This window comes from Bicyclus anynana, chromosome 2 (genome assembly GCF_947172395.1).
Source record: "Bicyclus anynana chromosome 2, ilBicAnyn1.1, whole genome shotgun sequence".
Lineage (NCBI taxonomy): Eukaryota > Metazoa > Arthropoda > Insecta > Lepidoptera > Nymphalidae > Bicyclus > Bicyclus anynana.
In genome coordinates this window covers 422,540-442,526 of record NC_069084.1, presented here as the reverse complement: position 1 = coordinate 442,526, position 19,987 = coordinate 422,540, and the positions used below count along the sequence as shown (strand labels likewise).

At 37.4% G+C, this 19,987-nt stretch overlaps 2 protein-coding genes across 2 annotated transcripts; both read right to left on the bottom strand.

The window, feature by feature from the left end:
* Nucleotides 1-1,410: 1,410 nt before the first annotated feature.
* LOC112056649 (glucose dehydrogenase [FAD, quinone]-like) lies at nt 1,411-8,523 on the bottom strand. The gene is made up of 4 exons (XM_052887458.1): nt 8,263-8,523; nt 7,848-8,002; nt 7,233-7,347; nt 1,411-3,342 (listed from the first exon to the last, which is right to left on the bottom strand). The coding sequence occupies exons 1-4, from the start codon at nt 8,521-8,523 to the stop codon at nt 1,999-2,001; spliced, it is 1,875 nt and encodes a 624-aa protein (XP_052743418.1). The 3' UTR covers nt 1,411-1,998.
* A 3,596-nt stretch (nt 8,524-12,119) lies between these two features.
* Nucleotides 12,120-17,566, bottom strand: LOC112051924 (glucose dehydrogenase [FAD, quinone]-like). The gene is made up of 4 exons (XM_052884868.1): nt 17,306-17,566; nt 13,960-14,194; nt 13,677-13,822; nt 12,120-13,635 (listed from the first exon to the last, which is right to left on the bottom strand). The coding sequence occupies exons 1-4, from the start codon at nt 17,564-17,566 to the stop codon at nt 12,304-12,306; spliced, it is 1,974 nt and encodes a 657-aa protein (XP_052740828.1). The 3' UTR covers nt 12,120-12,303.
* Between the last annotated feature and the right edge of the window lie 2,421 nt (nt 17,567-19,987).

Here is a 19,987-nt window from a genome sequence, read left to right as displayed (position 1 = left end):
TTTTACATATACTATACTGTTATATATATATTGACAGGCTACTGTTAGTATACCTATTTCTTTAAACTTTTGACGAAGGGACTCGCGTGATTTTAATTGATATATTTGCAGTTAATAACTCTTTTTTTCTCTCATTGGTTTATATATATATTTTCTAATTTTTAGTGATGCAAAATACATGTACAGTACATACCGACTGTTTTCTAATTGCTTTCTACACTTCTCGACTGAGCTTGTTTTTTTTCTTTTCAGTTTTTTTATACTTTATGCAGTCGAGTTTTTTTTATTTGTTTAATTTATTTATTTATTTCACACTTTTTAATTACGATAGATGGTTAATTTCGGATTTATTTATTACGTTTATTACAAAGTACGATAATTTATACGTCCAACCGAGGTTAAGCAAATATTCAAAAAATTCTACGGAACGCTCGGTGGGCGAACCCAACTCGCACTTAGCCGATTTTTATAATCAATATATTTAATTTAATCTATTTTATAACTTCACTTCACAAACCTGCTCGCACCTATTTTATATAGAGAACTAATAAATAACGTTTACTAATTGTAGTTTTTTTTAAACATGGCCATGATATACCATTTTAGAATCCTCACAAAAAGTTCTTGAATTTGATACCCATATTGCAACTTAATAATAAAAAAAAAACTTTCACCTCGAGTCTATAGCGTCTCACAGTCGTCTTGTTATTTTTTTTTAGTTTCACCTATCTAAGAATACTTGGGTTATTAAGACAAATCTAACGAAATCTTAATTACGTAAATCCGTTCAGTGATTTGGAAGATATGAGGTAATAAAGAATATTACATACACACAAATACATACATACAAGATACTCGCAAAAAACATAACCCTTCTTGCAGTCGGGTAAAAATGACAGTATAATACTTATTTTTAATAAATATATTTTTTTTAATATAAATAGGCTAAACTTATTATACAAATAAAATATAAGGAAATATCAATACAACTACAACTACAAAATTAAAATAAATTAAAATTAAAAGTAATACCTAAAAATATTTATTAATATTTGCCGCCCTTGGTAGGGTGCCCATCACGCAGGCAGCATTCCCGCGTTGAATTGCGATTGAAATTCTTAAAATTCATTTATTTGTTACGTTGCTGTTCCTATTGGAGATATCCTCATTTGCTTTCATATATGTGTCTCTTAAAGATACTCTATCCAAAATTCTAACTTTACAGTTTGTTAATAGAACCTGGACCCAAGCGAGTCTGCATCCAGATACGGTGGATTGGGCATACGATCTCTATCAAGTGTCGCACTTTCAGCTTTCTTAACGTCTGCTTCCAGCTCTACTACACTTATTAGTCAGATCCTCAACTAATCAAGTTTGACTTGATTTGATATTGTTGTGGAGTCTTGCAGAAGCAAGGTCGGCATGGAGTGCATCATGCCCTGGCGAGTGTTATCCTGCGTCTGTGGGGTGTCCAAGCCTGTGGGACAAACCGCTTTTATTGTTTACACATAAACGTGTTTTAGAGCAATGTACTTCTCCATCAGATAAGGCTCGTATTTTGGCGTTATCTGAGAAGGAGTCTGGTCATTGGCTACAGGCTTTGCCATCACATAACTTAAGGAGGGTTCATGATAGGACAACGCTTCATATAGCCGTTTGCTTACGTTTGGGTGTCAAAGTTTGCGAGCCTCATGTCTGCCCCTGTGGTAGCCGCGTGGATCAATGTGGTCATTATGGGCTTAGCTGCAGCAGAAGCGCTGGTCGTTTGTATGTAATGTGAAACTAGGGTATGGGTATGGTAGAGGCAGGGAAGTGAACAGTAGGGATAGGGAAGAAGTGCATATATGTGAAAGCGAAGCTTGACCGGGTCCGCTAGAAAATTATATTAGTTTGTAATGTAAATTACTATAATGATAATTATACGATAATTTCAGTCAATCAGAAGGTAATTCTTTATTTTGAAAAATATTTAGACACTTCAAGAATTCAAATTAAAAATCAGAAACAATAATTGTTAGTACGATGTTGCCATTCCTTGATAACGAAGTCTACGCCCCTCTCCGCGATCATCATGGCCGGCGCACACGTGTTCCCGCGTATGAGCACCGGCATCATCGACGCGTCGATCACTCGCAGCCATTTGATGCCGTACACCCGGAGCTTGTTATCTAATAAAGCTTTCTTGTCCCACTTCGGGCCCATCTTGCCGGTCCCGACTTGATGGTGCGTGGTGGTGGTATATTGCTTTATCAAACAAAGGAAATACTCGTCGGTGCCCCACTCGTGTTGCTTACAGTGCGGCATTTGCTCCCGCACGTAATACGCTCCCCGCGATTTAAAGGCTTCTGTATTTTCTAGAGACAATAAGAAACGCACACCCTTCATCAGAGGTATCAGATCCCTGTCGTCGCCTAAATAGTTTACATGTAATCTCGGAGGACCGTGTGGATCATCTTCATTCAATAGCAATTTGCCTCTACTCTTGGGAACTATGTCCATAGTTCGCGGTATCACTCCGTCATAGTAGGCGCTCGGCCAAATTCTATTTCCAGTTTTTTCTACTGTTAATGGATCTCTGAGAAATTCTTTCCAATCTCGAATGTGATTAGCTTGATTTTGCAAATCGGCATAGGTCAGATGTGGCTCTGTTTTTAAAAACAATGATGACATCACAGGACCGTTACCCGTAAGTGGGCCTTTTTTGGTTTTCATTTTGTGGAATTCCTTGACGCTACAGATCATTTCTTCGTTCGATACCGCCCTAGAAGAATAATTCGACAAAGCTACAATCATGCCGTTAAATGAAACGTGATCATGAAGATTCTCTCCTACAGCTAAATCTTTAATAACAGGGATATTTAGACTTTCTAAATGTTCTCTCGGCCCTATTCCAGATAACATCAACAATTTTGCCGAGTTGATTGTTCCAGCGCTAATGATGACCTCTTTTGTGGCATGCGCCTTATATGTCTTACCATCTTTCGTGTACTCTACTCCGTAAGCGTTATGATTTTTATCTATAAGTATCTTTGTTACTTCTGCTTCCGATTTAATAAAGAGATTCGTTCTTTTATGTCGGATTGGTGATATGAAAGCCTTGTTGGCCGATACTCTTTCACCGTCGACCTGGAATGCTTGTATTTGCATGGTGCTCACTTGTTCAGCTCCATTAAAATCGCCGAAAGGTATCCCTCTTTCATTGTAGGCTTCGACCAACATGTTGGCGGGATCGTCGACGTGAGGAAACCACCCTACAGGCTGTTCACCCATCGCTCCATGGTAGTCACTGTCGATAGAGTCTTTATTCAGATTGCGTTCGGATTTCAGGAAAAATGGCAGCACCTGTTGAAGTGACAATAATGAAATTCAAAACTTTTATAAAAAAACGGACGTACTAGCGGACCATGTCAATTGTGTACCTTTATAAATTGAGAAACCAACATATGTATGGCCATTTAAAAAAATACATAAGTGAAAAGGCGCATCGATTTATGCGCAAACGCTCTACAAATAGCAATCTATTACTACATGTAGCTAATATTGCAGAGTGTAATGACGATTTTCATCAGATGGATGCAATATATGCTGACTTTTCAAAAGCTTTTGATAAGGTTAATCATCGACTACTATTATGCAAACTTAATGTGTTAATTAATAGTCAACAATCAGAAGTGTTTATAGCAGATTCGGGAGTACCACAGGGGTCAAATTTAGGACCACTATTTTTTAATATATTTATAAACAATATCATTGACATTTTTCATAATATCAGCACCGCAAGTCTCTTTGCCGACGATCTTAAATTATCGCGAATTATTAAGTGCGACTATGACACAAAATTGTTATAGGATGATTTAATTAGACTACGTGATTGGTGTTATACAAATAAAATGTATCTGAACGTTGACAAGTGTTATCACATAAAATTCACGCGAAATAGAAATATGATAAATCTGTATATGACATAAACGACAGGCGGTTGACTGAGGTAGATAAGATTCGTCATTTAGGAGTAGTTCTAAATAGCAAACTAACTTTTGTATCCCATATAGACAAAGCCATTGTCCTGGCTAATAAATCGTTAGGATTTATTTTCAGGAGTTTTAAAAAATTTAAACAATGTGCTTCTGTAAACAAACTATTTGACTGTTATGTAAGAAGCCATCTTGAATATTGTTGTTCAGTATGGTCTCCTTACACTAAACTTCATATAATGCGAATTGAGAGAGCACAGCAAAGATTTATGAGGCAGCTCTCTTATAGGTTTAATAAAAATCTCCATAATTATAGTGACAGAGTAAACTTTTTAAAAAGCCCAGACTTGAAAATAGACGACAGCTGATGGCGATGACATTTCTGTATAATTTATTTAATAATAGAGTTGATTGTCCGGAACTGATTCACAGGTTTGCGATTAGAGCACCAAGAACTAACACACCTCGGTATCCTTGTAGTTTATTATTTCACAAGCCATGTAGGACAAAGTTGGGTAAACACTCTCCTTTACCAAGAATATCTGACATTTCTAATGATTTCGTAAAAAAACAAAATGAAATTGACATATTCTTCAATACATATTCTGACTTTAGACGTAAAATAATTGACACTTTTAATCTTTGACATTTTTAACCTACATTTTGTGTTTTTTTGTACCAATTGACTCTTCTAATTGTATAAATTAACATTTATAAATTTTTAACTGTTGATTGTACTAGTTTTTACCTGTTTAATCCTTCATTTCTTTCATTTTTCACAATTTTTATTTTATTTCTTTTAATTTTTAACTTTTATTGTTTACAATTGACATTTTCATCTTGCAATCTATACTAATATTATAAAGCTGAAGAGTTTGTTTGTTTATTTGTTTAATTGAACGCGCTAATCTCAGGAACTACTGGTCCGATTGGAAAAATTCTTTCAGTGTTAGATAGCCCATTTATCGAGGAAGGCTATAGGCTATATATTATCCCCGTATTCCTACGGAAACGGGAACCACGCGGGTGATACCGCGCGGCGGCAACTAGTTCTTACTAATGTAAACCATCAATGCCTGAGACCGTCAGTTCTTGTCACAGAACCACGATATAGTATAGATACCCCCGGACAGTTAAAGGCCTTAATACCTTTTGTTTAAAATAATAAAGAACATAATCTAATTTACAGAATTTGCCAACATCCTTGTTATTGCCACAAGTGCAAAAGTATCGAGGACATGTTTCGGTTATTCCCCGCGCCCAGCTATGCTATCACTGTGGAAGGGCCTCGCATGTATATAGTAGATACCAGTATAACTAGTAAGTAATGATTATAGTACACAAACAAAACCCCCAGGAATATCCCCTTCAGAGGAAATGTTATCGTTCATACGGGCATTCGTACAGTTCGTATACAGAATGTATACGAACAGAATGTATAGCCTATACTATACATTATTCCCGTATTTCTACGGGAACGGAAACCACGCGGGTGAAACCGCGCGTCGTCAGCTAGTCATATTATATAACTAACATTTTAAATTTAATTAGTCTTAATTTAATTTTATTTATTACCTGAAATACTATTTGGAATTCTCGTGCCTAACTTGTGATATAAATTATTCCTATAAATTAAATTACTTATTGTTATATACTTTATATATTAGATTATATTGTAGATTGTATTAGAATATATTAGATCACTAAAACTAATGAAATTAGCTAAGAAACTAATGAAATTATTTATACTCTGTAAAAAATTGTGAATGTAGTGAAAATCTTTTAAATAGTTAAGCATTGATATAACTTAAAATTAAAATTAAATGTAAGCATGATTTAATCTATTAACGGTAGATTTTCCTTAATTAATAAATTAATTAATTTTAACCAACTTCCAAAGAGGAGGAGGATCTACGTTCGGCTGTATGTATGTTTTTTTTTTGTAAGTCAAATGGCAACACTAAGCTTGATCGTGCACTGTAGTTTACTTCAGCCTGACAGACGTCGTACTGCCCTAACTTTATCCATTAGTCAAAACACAAAAATTAAAGATGTTGCACAGCGGTTTCAACCGATTTCTGTATTAAGTTTTTTTTTTCGAGAGTTTTTGTTTATCTAGGGGTCCTCTCAAATACAAGCACAATTTCATTCCAATCGTTCAATAAATTAAAAACAAAAAAGCTTTTGTCAAGAGGTTTAATTACCTATCAGTGCTTAATTAAATTGAAATTGAAAATATAATAAAGTTACCAGATCAATTTACATAATTAAATTGGTACTAATTTATTTTCAAATTGCGCAACAAGTTTTTATTTTCTTTTAAATTTGTATAAAATGAAGTTATAACTTGATAGTTACAATTTAAAAAAATATTAAAAAAAAATAATTGCTTTTATTTTTTTTTAGTTTTTAGTTATTATCTCTGAGTCAGTTTATATTTTCAAGTTACTCTTAATAAGCCCTTTTATTTGATACCCATAATGTAGAAATGCATTAAAAATATTATTTTAAAAACAAAAAACCCGACTCCCTAAGCGTTATGAACTGAAAAGAGAAAAACAAGTATCACAATATAGATATACTCGTAAAGTTCTGACTTAATTCTTTGTCTTGACGCATGCGGTGACAAACATTGGTATTTCATTATTTTCCTGGTAATTCCCTTCCCTCAATTTAGTCAGAACTTATCGTGCCAAAGAAATGGACATACATACACACATAAATACGTTAAAAATATATTACCCTCCTTCTGACGCAGTCGGGTAAAAATAAATATTCCGCAATAGTGGATGGTCCGCCATATTGAATTTAGTATGGCGTCATAAAACATATCGTGCATTTTCATCCAAACTTAATGTGTATACAAAATTTTAGCTCGTCGATTGAATATATCTACTTCAAAATTGAGTTCAAATAATTCACACAAACATACATACACACATTGCATGTTAAATAAAAGCTTTTAAAATTCAGTATAAATTACGTGACAAAATAGCGATTACGCGTATGAGGCTTGACCTTGTGTCAATTGTGTGATATGTCATACTTACGTCTCTATAGCTCCACCCTTCGTTCCCCATGAGCGCCCACCGGTCGTAGTCCGCCATGTTCCCCCTGACGTACCCCAGCGAGCTGTGTCATATGTTATACTTACGTCTCTATAGCTCCATCCTTCGTTCCCCATGAGCGCCCACCGGTCGTAGTCCGCCATGTTCCCTCTGACGTACCCCAGCGAGTTGTGTCATATGTCATACTTACGTCTCTATAGCTCCATCCTTCGTTCCCCATGAGCGCCCACCGGTCGTAGTCCGCCATGTTCCCTCTGACGTACCCCAGAGAGTTGATTGAGCTTGAACCGCCCATCGTTCTACCCCTAAAATAAGACACCACAATGAAGAACAACCACTGTATTCCGTATCTTGTTTCTATTTTTAGAATAACAAAGTAAATCCAACTTTTAGTTCGTATGTGTAATTAAAAATTCTACCTACTTACATAGATATATATTTTTAACATTGCCTTACATAATGTTTTCAAGGCATCGTTAAAACAAACTTATGACAGCTAGTGGTTAGTATTAAAGAAAGTCTCAATAACAGTTCGGTGTCGTTTGGTCTATTCTCGTGCCTCGTCCCACTCATCGAGGTCATTGTCATTGATAGAGTGATCGTCACTCTAACTCACCAATCTGCATTAGAACAGTGTGATGGGCGATAACCTTCGTTAATAAAATGAGTATTTTCCCCTCTCCTACATCAGCGCCTTTAAAATAAGCTAATGATGTTTATGATGATGGTGATATGTTGAAAATGACGATAGTGATCATGAGAATGATGACGATAATGGTGATGATATTGATGATGAAACACGTGCCTCGGCCAGCCGCATCTTCCTCCGGATGCGAGGCAGCTCTTGCCGTTGGGTTCCGTGGTGTACTGCCAGTCGATGTTGGAGCCCTGGAGCACCGTCGACAGGCCGGGCACCGACGTGATGTCAGGCTCCTTCGGCCCGGCTTCCAACAACAACACCTGGGAAGCGGTTTCCTTTACTGTAGAACATAATAGAGTAATCTCCCAGTACGTAGAAGGTTGTTTGTATAGTCTGGGTGAAGCAAATAATTTAGCTTTCTATTGGTATAATCAAAAATAAAACTGACAACTTGTCAGATTTCTCTAGAATATTTCATACCAGCTACGCTCCGTGTACAGTCAGTGACAAGTGACACTTAATTAATAAGCTCTTAAACGGATGCTTTTTCAGAATTGCCTTTAAAATATTATGGGCTTACATTCCATTTAGGGTTCTCAGTGAGTCTATTGGCGATAACGCAGCCCGCCGCGCCGGCGCCCACCACTATGAAGTCGTACTCGCCGTGGTCGCGCCTGGCGGGTTCGGCCTCGCGGTCGCACAGCTGCTGCTTGCGCTGGTCCGAGGAGCCGCCGTACAGCTGCACCAGCAGGCTGAGAAACACGTGCGCGAAGCTGGAGCACGCGCTCACCGGGCTGCCGGGCGGACACGCCGCCGTGAGGTTCACTGGCTGCCACACCATGCTGCTCTGCAGTATGACATTCAACATCACTCATTAACATCATAACAGCCGACGGACGACCACTGCTGGACATAGGCCTCTCCATGGACTTCTCACGAAGTCTCCTCGACCGAAGAAATACTACCATCTTGTTTATTTTTATTTTAGTCGCCAAAAATCATTGCTGTAGTTCGGACTGAAGAGAACTTATATAGTTGATAACCGGACAAGTACGCGTTGAATCCGCATGACGAGGGTTCCGAACGTTGTTAATCTATCATGTTTTTGAAAACTGGCCTGATTTTGTAACTAATTACATAATTTTCTTCGTTACTTCTGGGCTTATTTCGTTAAAAGGAGAAAGAGAGGGAGGGGGGCAAAAGTACTTATTTCAAAATTAGAAAAAAATATTTTTTCACTACCACAGCGGGGCTAAACAAGCATTTCAGCCTCTGGGGTTGGAGGGGGTAGTAATTATGTTTAGTACTAGCCTACTTTATAACGAAGAAGGTTTTATTCGTAAATAGAATCATCATGCTCCTTACGTAGCTTGGTGTAGCCTCTAAACTGCGCTGTCACAATCACTAAACATCTACTTTACGTATGCTGCACCCGTAGCAAGTAGTGATTTGCAAGCTCTTTACGTAAGTGGCTCATACTCGTATAAGTAGGTTATATTTTAAATACATCACCAAAATCTAAACTTGATTTTTAACCATCTCTTGAAACATTAAGTTAGTGAAACATAATTACTTACCTCAATTTTCCGAAGCAGTCAGATATAAAGATAACTAAAGCCTTCTTACAATACTATCGAAGGTCTCTATTCTGTCACAGGAGCAGAATATGTAGCATTAATTAATAAGTCAGCCATATTATATAAAAGTTAAAAGTAAATAAGCTTCTTTTGAATATTGTAAAAACATCTATTTACGTCTCTCAATATATGCATTCGTTTTGTACATTATTTTTGTGTGTTGTAATATTATCAATATTTAATTTTAAAGTCAGTTATTAAATATAGGTACAACTAATTAGGTACAACAAAAAAAAAATCTTTTCAGGGTTCCAAACGTACGTAGTACAAAAACGGAACCCTTATAATAATATCACTCGCGAACATTTTAATGTGTCTGTTTTCTCTGAATATATCAAACCAGTTGAAATTTGGTACACATATCAATTGGTGTGACCCAAATAAAAGGATTTATCGCGAATATGTAAAATTTTAAAATAGGGGGTACTTATGGGGGTAAGATGAAAAGTAAAAAACTTTTACAAACCTCATTGTGTGATACATCGAACAAAAGCTCTTATTATGAGAATTTTAAAATATTTTTTTTTGGAATTTAAAAAAATTACCTTTCAACCTTTTAACAAATAGACAACAATTGGCCATGCCCTTTTTCTCCGAAACTACTATGTATATCTAAAATTTTAGAAAAATACAGGAAAATTTTGAAACTGAGAATATTTTGAATATGAAGGTCACTTTTGGGCAAGATGGAAAATACAAAAAAAAATTTTTTGAACTGCATTATGCGACACATCAAATGAAAGGTCTTGATATGAGGATGATTTCCGAAAAACCTCAGAAATATGAAATTTTTTAATTGCCCCCAGGCAAGATGGAAAATTTAAAAAAATACTTTTCTAAACTGTATCGTGTGACACATCCAACAAACGAGCTTGATAAGAAGATCTCAAATATATTTTTTTTGTAATTCTGAAATAAATAGTTTTCAAGTCATTCAAGAAAATAGACCACTCCCTCGAAACTACCAAAATGGGGATGATGACTAGGTTTGAATATATTGATTTTTATGATACATTCGGGTAAATAGGGTCAATGTTAACTAATTTATACATAAAAAGCAAAGATTGTCTGGATATTTGCAAAATAAATGAGATTATAAAATTTCAAAATCTATTAAAAATATTTTATTGTAATTAGATGAAAATTCATACAGTTTTAGCTTCCTTACATTAAATGTGACATTTTTTAATTATTAGTAATTTTGTTTGAACGCGCATACAAATCTAACGATCACTACATTGCCTATGACGTCATTATTTCAAGCCATTTTGTATGGGGCGTTTTTCAGGGATCCGCGGCAGCGCCGCAAATCTGACTCTTTAAATGCCTGTAGCTTCGAAAGTAATGATCGCAGATACCCTGTTCCTTTTACAAAATTGCTTTACTATTAGTATACTTTTAATTTATATACAATTTAAAAAACTGTCATCATCCCTATTATTCCATCACTGATGTAGGTAGCTATATTATGGAAATTTGGCACATACAACTTGTTATTTACTGGGAAAACGTGAAAGTACGAAAAGCGTTAAGTATTTTGGTATTTTGTCCCATTTCCATTATCCGTCTGTATTATTATCGACTAATTTAGATAAGCAAAATAAAATATAAGACGACATTGCGTAAACATCACTGTAGGCGCAGGCGTAGGGTACTTTTATTTCTACTATATTTATTTTACTTCTGTAATTACGAACAACCTTTGGTATCTTCCCTACCCTTCCCTGCTCTCCCGTAAAGTGTACGACAATTTTAAAAACTTGTATAGTTATCGAGGTTTGTAAATTGGTATAAAACTTGTATTTACTCTTTGTGATTACAAAGTTGCTGGTAAAAATGTATAGGAGGTGAGAATTTTACGAATACAAGAAAATTTAGTGTCCACATTCTAACGTTTTTTTCAAAATGTATTACAATAACTGCCTACTTGCCTAAATTTACTAATGCAGTCATTTGTATTGTAAGTAAGGGTAGATTTAAAAAAAAATCAATCTGATTTTTTGATACCAAGTTATCAAAAAATCCGATTGATTTTTTTTAAATCTACCCTTACTCATACATCTGTAGTGTAAGCATCTTTTCTTAGGAGTCACCTATCTATTAAAAGAAAGTCTAAATCAGTTCGTATGTTTGGGAGCTGCGATACCACAAATAGACAAACACGACAAACTACAACATTCCTTTTTGCTGATTAAAAAGAAAACGTTTCTAAAGCAAATCCGGGTGTACACTGTACAGTGTGGTGTGTAGCATGGACTTGGTAAACTGCTCACATGCTGAACAAATGCATCTGTTCGTATCTTTGTGCTCAGTGCAGACTATTTGCAACATTACATCCGCGTAGCTGTGGCCACGAGATTTCCCGCTCGAAGCGACAGTATTGAGCATAGCTAATAACGATACAAAATCTATTTATCTTATTGTCTATTCGTAGGTGCTAACTAATTGTTTTTGTTTGGTTTTTGTTTGGACAACATAGACTGTTTATCCTCGTATTCCCAGGGGAACGGACCCTATACGGATATATTTAGTTGAACAAATTGTTTTGTAATATTTATATGTGTGTTTTGATTTTTGAGATCTCAGAAACGGGTGAGAGGATTTCGATAAAATGTTATACTGAAATACGTTTTAGCCCACCGATAAATTCTATTGTACTTGTGACACTATACCTTTTAGTTATTGACTACACACACTGATTAGTACATAAAAACTGACTTATTAAAATGGCGTTTCATGACGTCATTATCATTATCTGACTTGGTCGCTAACTATGGGTCGTTTAACAATAAATGACTAAATCCGAAAAAACAACTAAGGTCTGACGTAAAGGTGTGTAAATGAACAGTCAAGGTAACCTTGAATATTCATTTATCGCCCCATCTTATTCATGCGTTTATTCAAACTACAGACTCTGTTTCAAATCTTTTATTTTATTATTTACAGGATCATTTACTTTCTTTATTTCGTTTCGTAGATTAGGATTAGACGCAATATTTGTTAGTAAAATTCTGCCAAAATTTGATGACTGCGTCTACGCCTTTTTCGCCTATCATTATGGATGGGGCGTTGGTGTTCCCGCGAATGACCACCGGCATCATGGACGCGTCGATCACTCGCAACTTGTTGACGCCGTACACTCGCAGCTCGCTGTCTAGGACTGCCTTCTCGTCCCACCAGGGGCCCATCTTGCAGGAGCCGACCTGGTGGTGCGTCGTGGAGGTGTACTGTCTGATCAAGCAGAGGAAGTAGTCGTCTGTGCCCCACTCGTGTTGCCGGCAGTGCGGCATGTTCTCCCGCACGAAATACGCTCCCCGCTTTCTGAAAGCTTCCGTTTTTTCTAGAGATAGCAAGAAGCGGATACCCTTCATCAGAGGTATTATGTCTTCATCGTCGCCGAGGTAATTGGAGTGGATAATCGGTGGTCCGTGTGGATCATCTTTGTTCAAAAGAAGCCTGCCTCTACTTTTTGGCACCAAATTCATAATTCTAGGTACCACTGCGTCGTAGAACGCGCAAGGCATGATCGGGACCTTCTCTGCAGTTATTGGATCTTGAAGGAACTCTCTCCAGTTCGGAACGTGGTTCGCCTGGTATTGTAGATCAGGAGCGCACAGATGCGGCTCGGTTTTGATGAACGACGCGGACATTATCGGACCGAGGCCGGTGAGTGGACCCGATTTGGATGACATTTCATGATAATCGCGGACGTGGGTCATGATTTGGTCATCACTGACTTTCGTACCATTCAATATCGCGACCACCATGCCATTAAAAGAAACATGGTCTTGTAGATTCTCTCCGACTGCCAAATCTTTTATAACAGGAATATTTAAGCTTTGTAAGTGTTCTCTCGGCCCTATGCCTGATAACATCAACAGCTTCGGTGATTCGACCACTCCTGCGCTGAGGATCACCTCTTTTTTGGCGTACGCCGTAAACTTCCTGCCGTCTTTCTCGTAAATAATTCCATAAGCGTTCTTTCTTCTATCTATAAGTATTTTAGTGGCCAGCGCATTGGGTAAGACGGTGAGATTTGGTCGTTTGTTTCTGATGGGTCTAATGAAAGCGGCATTGGTTGATATACGCTCGCCGTCGACTGAGGTAGTTTGCGCTTGCATGGCGCCCAGTTGCGTTCTTCCATTGAAATCGAGGTGAGGTGTGCCCGCTTCGTTGAAAGCTTCCGTCAACATTTGCGCCGGGTCGTCGGTGTAGGGCAGCCAGGACACGTACTGTTCCCCTCTGACGCCGTGGTATTCACTGTCCACGTCGTATTTGTTCATATTCAGTTCGGATTTTTTGAAGAAAGGTAGTACCTAAAAGACAACGGTTTCTATCAATTTCAGATGTTACTTCTATATTTATTGGAAGTGTAAGGAACGCTACTCACGTCGTCATAACTCCAGCCGTCGTTGCCCATACGAGCCCACTCGTCGTAGTCGGCCCTGTGTCCTCGGACGTACGCCATGGCGTTGATGGAGCTGGAGCCGCCCATTGCTTTACCTCTAAATTAAATTAAATAATAATAAATGCATAATGCTAATATAAAACTAAAAAATATTAGAAATTGCGCTAAACATTTTGGAATTGAATTTTTAAGGCGATGTTAACATAAAATCACGTGAATGTGTTTCGAGTTTACCAGCAATGTAGTATAAAGCCAAGTAGCCTGTACGGCCTCTCGTGACAGACGTACCGCGGCCAGCCACATCTCGATCCATCAAACGCGAGGCAACTCTTGCCGTTGGGCTCCGAGACGTACTTCCAGTCGATGTTGGAGCCGGCCAGCACGGTAAAGAAACCGGGCACCTTCGTCACGTCGGGCTCTTCCGGCCCCGCCTCCAGCAACAACACCTGGCGACAAACGGAACAAGTTCAATGATTGTGTTAGATTTTTAATTATTTAAATAATTATAAATACATAAGACAACATATAAAAACTCCTTCTTTCAGACAAATATTTTAATCTGTATGTTAATAATGATTATGGTTTTATTCTGAGGTTTGGTTGGGTATTGTGGTCTATGTAAAAGATGATGACATGTTATGTGGTGATAAGTAAATTTAATTAATGTATTAACCATCTACTAAAGTAACGTTTTGTTTAAGAATGAGTAATAAGTTATTTGAAATACAGTTTAATCATTCTAACTTGTGTTATTCCTATTTTATTCATTGTATCATTTCGAGTAGCCACTTACAAGACTTTACATTTAAAAGTCTTGTGACTGTTGATTGCCATATTCCCCCAAAACGGCTTGACTTGATGAAGTTTTTATTTCTATTTTTCATACCCTAAGCCCTCATTCGCACGAGAGCTCTTTAACGGACATTAAAAAAGCGTTCAAATAAAACAAATGCATTCTCATGTATATGTTCACACGACAGTGTTTTTAAACACGAAGCTTTTATTCGAGCAGTGTTGCATTTTCAAATTTGGGCGTTGGAAATAGACCTTCTTTTAACCTCATACTATATACATGTTCATAATAATATATTATGTATTGAACGCTTTTTTAACGTCGGATAAAAAACTCTCGCACGACTGACGGCTACGTGATAAGGGTGGGGGTGGGGTCCACCCCATTATTTTTCGTTTATTTATTAGATTATTAGACAAAAGAACATTTGCGACGTTAGCTAGTACGCATATCTTTATCGTAATTACTACTCTTATCTGAAACTGCCACTCAGTGTCTTTATCTCTTTTCAGTTTTTGATCTGTGTGCCTAGTGGGAGTTTTCAATATTTTCATACTGTTACTATCACGTTGACGTAAACGCGAATTTATATGGAATTGAAACAGTTGTGCAGTAGTGCCACTAGATGGCGCTGTTTCAATTCCTTAGAAATTCGCGTTTACGTTACGTGACAGTAACAGTATCAAACTGCCAGTAGGCCCTCTGGTAGTTTAACTACATCTGAGTTGCAGCGCAAACAATTGTCAGATGCTACTCGCTTCCCACTAAACATTCTAGTCTCTGTTTGTTCTCTGGACTATACAATATTAATATTTGAAAATAGCTGATTACGTTCGATAGAGTTTAGCTCCCTACCCGTGATCTACTGGTACTGCACGATTAAGGAGCCAGACTTAACACAGAGTTCTAGAAATACATTCTATCTAACGGTTTTGATCCCAGTCTGATTAGTGTATCAATTTCTCCAGGATTTTTTATATATTATGATCAATATTCGCCTTTCCCTCCAATTAGTCAAAAAGACTGTTTCAGTTGTGGGTATGACAATAGTACAGGTGGGGTTGGAACCCATGACCTCCGGGCGTACGTCCGGCCACTTTACCGTTGAGCTACTGAGGCTTCAACATACTCGTTTATTCATCACTAGCTGACGTCGCGCGGTTTCATCCGCGTGGTTCCCGTACCCGTAGGATTACGGGGATAATATATTGCCTATAGCCTTCCTCAATAAATGGGCTATCTAACACTGAAAGAATTTTTCAAATAGGACCAGTAGTTCCAGAGATTAGTGCGTTCAATCAAACAAACAAACTCTTCAGCTTTATAATCTATATATATAAAAACTAGCGGACGCCCGCGACTTCGTCCGCGTAAAAATCGATGTCAACTTTCAACCCCTATTTCACATTCTATTTTGCAAGTTTTATAACTTATACCTAATAAATAGTCCACTTATCATTTTACATTTACAAATGTACCTACCTAGAAAAATTAAGGATTTTCGTACAAACTTTCTACCCCTCCTTCACCCATTTCTGATTTTGTTTTCGCGACGTATTATGGTTTCAAATCGTCTTAAGTATCATTTGAATTCATTCTGTAGTTTCAGCGTGATGCGCGGTCAAAAAAAAGGCAAACAGACAGACAAAAAATAGAAAATAGGCTTCAGTATCGATCTCCTACCTCTACCGTACTCCTACCCTACCCGTACCCTAGCTGTATCCTATCCCTACCCTACCCGTACCTTACCCTACCCGTAATCTTCCCATTCCCTACCCCTAGGATAGGGGTAAGTCCTACCCCTACCCTACCTTTACCCCTACCCTACCTTTACCCCTACCCTACCCTTACACAATACCTACCCTACCTGTACCCTACCCTACCCTATACCTCCCCTACCCTTAGCAAAATCGGTCCAGCCCTATGAGCGTGGTGCGATGACAAAGGAAAATAGAGACTTCTACGCTAAAATTATAATCTTTGGATCTACTGGACCGATTTGAAAGATTGTTTTACCAATAGAAAGCTACGTTATTTGCGAGTGTCATAGGCTATGTTTGATTCCCATATTCACATAGGAACGGGAACTACGTAATTGAAAGCGCGGAGCGTCATGTAGCAGAATTTCTGCGTCTTTTAGAAATTTTATTATCTCAGAAACTATTTAACAAATTAACATACTATAAAGGGCAAATCTTATCTCCATAATATCCTTGTGATTATTAAATAATTTATTTTGATAAGGATTTAAGTTAAGTAGCATAAATAATGACGCAAACCTAAGTATATAAAATTTATAATTTTTAAAACACAAAAGGTACTATATCTGCTAATATATAGAAGATAGATAGTAGAAGATAGATGGTGTCGCGGACTTTTTTGTAGAACTTTTAAAGATACATAAAGCCTCAATACATTAATTTCAATTTTACACAATGGTTAAAGCAGCACATGCGAATAAGTCTGCTTAAGAGGATTTTCGGTCCGACCTGTATGACAAAAACTGTGTAAACTCGGCGAATATATATCATACTAATATAAAATATAGCCTATAGCACTCCCCGATAATGTAGCATTCTACTGGTGAAAGAATTTTTGAAATCAGACCAGTAGTGGATGTTTGTGGAGGTATAGGGAAGGTTAAAAAGGTGAGAAAAATTTAAGGAAGAATTGCACATAAGTCAAAGCGAAGCTTGACCGGGTCCGCAAGTATTAGTATAGATTTAAATATGATCAATAGATAAGATTATTGTTTTTAAAGCTTAAGAATGAAAGATTAACTTACCTTCCATTTAGGGTTCTCTGTGAGTCTATTGGCGACAACGCAGCCCGCCGCGCCAGCGCCCACCACTATGAAGTCGTACTCCCTGTGGTCGCGCCTGGTGGGTTCGGCCTCGCGGTCGCAGAGGTGCTGGCGTTCCTGATCTGCCGAGCCGCCGTACAGCTGCACCAGCAGGCTGAGGTACATGTAGCCGAAGCCGGAGCACGCCGACACAGGGGTGGAGGGCGGACATAGCTCCGTCAGGTTGAGGGGCTGCCAAACCATTCTGATCTGAAAAATGTTCATAGTCAATAAGCCTATATTATAGTAAAGTGACAAAGCTCAGAAGCATTATATGCTCTCCGAGGCACAGGGGTGTGAGTGTGTGACAACTTACTTTCCAATTCCGGCCTGATAATTTTGTACTTTTTGAGTAAATGAACCAGGAGCTCGTCATCCAAAATCACTTACGTGACCAGCAACTAGGTACAACTGTATTTATGACACAATTTCAGTCTATTATTGATTAGCAGGCCCGTTACAGCCAGGCCATTATCCAGGATAAAGCAGTTTCATGCTTCTCTCATCTCTGTCTACGATTTAATGTTTATTTTTAACTTACTATATTTATTTATTTCATATATTTTTTTTGTTCTTTACAAGTTAGCCCTTGACTACAATCTCACCTGATGGTAAGTGATGATGCAGTCTAAGATGGAAGCGGGCTAACTTGTTAGGAGGAGGATGAAAATCCACACCCCTTTCGGTTTCTACACGGCATCGTACCGGAACGCTAAATCGCTTGGCGGTAATATTCAAGCAATACCATACATTTTACATCATACAACATAATAATTACACTTCGTCCGCGTGAACATCGATGTAAACTGTCAACCCCTATTTCACGAACTTCTATTTATGTTTATTTTTGCAAGTTTTTTAAAGTATAATAAATAGTCCAATGTGACGGAGACGCGTGAAGTTTTTATGGGTTTCATCGGCCTCACCTTGCTGCTTGTTAAGTCTTCTCTATCATTTTTTATTTTATGATTATTTATCATTTCAAAACAAATCAAAAATCATTTATTTCAAGTAGGCTCAGTTTACAAGCACTTTTGACACGTCAGTTGACTTTACAATATTACATGACATTGACAGCTTGCTTACACCGGATATGAATTCAATTTCCATAATTTTTATTGGCTGTTTTGACCGATTTTACTGTACCTACTGTTAATTTGTAGACAAAGGAGCTAAACAAAAAAATTACTTATTTAACGGTTGTTCTGAAAAATATTTTCTAAGCAATAATTTGTGCCCTCTGTCCGTAAGAAATATTGACAACCTATGCTTGTAAATTATCTATATCTATACTTAAATAAATCTGTAGAAAGGTCAATTCTGTACATGAAATATATCTCCAAAATAACTATCAGGGTTTGATTAGTGATCGATACTGATGCCAAAAATGCAATCATTAAAATTTTTGTCTGTCTGTCTGTCAGTCTGTATGTTCGTTATAGAAACAAAAACTGCTCGACGGATTTTAACGACACTTGGTACAATTGTTCATCCTACTCGTGGGCAGGTTATAGTATTATTTTCATCACGCTACGATCAATAGGAGCAGAGCAGTGAAGGGAAATGTTGAGAAAAAGGGAGAAGTTACTCCATTTTTACAGCGATATTACAGTAAGGGCTGGATTAATGAGGTCTAAAGGCGGACGAAGTCGCGGATGTCCGCTAGTGAATAATAAAGGGGACATGTCCTTTTAACGACTAACCTGCAGCTTTTTATTATTTTCTGTTGAAGTAATCTAAGCAGTTCCACTCTGCGCCGCTGGCGATGTCGGTCTTCTTGCGGTACTTTAGGTCTGCTCAATATATCCATATCAAAAGACAATACTTTATTGTATTGTTAATATTTGTACAAAAGAAATGTGACAATAAAGACGCGTCCACATGTGACTTTTTACTGAGCCGTAAATCTATACGGCGTAGGACCAATAGGAAATATTTACCGCCGCAAAAAAAAAACAACATTTATCTACTTAATTCACAATATATACATAAATAGTTTACAGTTAGTAAACAGTAGTAGTTTGCGGCATTAAGGAGGTATAAGGACGGAAGAAGTCGCGAGCGTCCGCTAGTAAAAAGATTAGCTAACAAAAATAAACTCGAAAGTCAAAGTAAAACACGGATTGATACTTTCAGCTTACAATTACGAAAGTGTGAGTCTCGCTCTACTACTCGCAGGTGTAGACGCGGCCTGCGGCCTGAGCTTGGAATTGTTAACATTGAGGTTTTGTGTTAGTAATGCGGCGGCGAAAATATAATACTAAATTGGAGTGTATGTGTTTTAGGTGATTATAGCTATTTACACGATACTAAATACAATCAAGCTTTTTTCAACATTTTTGTCTGTCTGTCTGTCTTTCTGTTTGTCCGGGCTAATCTTTGAAACGGCTAGACCGAGTTCTGGTCTTTCTGTAGGTATCATCAGACAGGCCCATGGCACTGTCACTGTGCCATGGTCAAGGTATGTAACAAATCCCGTATGTAACAAGTAAAGATTTCCATAATGTACTCGTATCTATACTAATATTATAAAGCTGAAGAGTTTGTTTGTTTGATTGAACGCGCTAATGTCAGGAACTACTTGTCCGATTTGAAAAATACTGTCAATGATAGATAGTCCATTTA

Bases quoted from the DNA above. Each gene is read 5' to 3' on its own strand.
- LOC112051924 (XM_052884868.1), bottom strand. From the start codon at position 17,566: ATGGTTTGGCAGCCCCTCAACCTGACGGAGCTATGTCCGCCCTCCACC. The intron at 14,195-17,305 runs GTAAGTTAATCT...CACAATCATTGA, and splicing joins CAGAGAACCCTAAATGGAAG to ACTTGTTCCGTTTGTCGCCA. The intron at 13,636-13,676 runs AGAAGTAACATC...GTTGTCTTTTAG, and splicing joins CTTACACTTCCAATAAATAT to GTACTACCTTTCTTCAAAAA.
- LOC112056649 (XM_052887458.1), bottom strand. From the start codon at position 8,523: ATGGTGTGGCAGCCAGTGAACCTCACGGCGGCGTGTCCGCCCGGCAGC. The intron at 8,003-8,262 runs GTAAGCCCATAA...ACCGCTTCCCAG, and splicing joins CTGAGAACCCTAAATGGAAT to GTGTTGTTGTTGGAAGCCGG. The intron at 3,343-7,232 runs GTAAGTATGACA...TCACTTCAACAG, and splicing joins AAGGATGGAGCTATAGAGAC to GTGCTGCCATTTTTCCTGAA.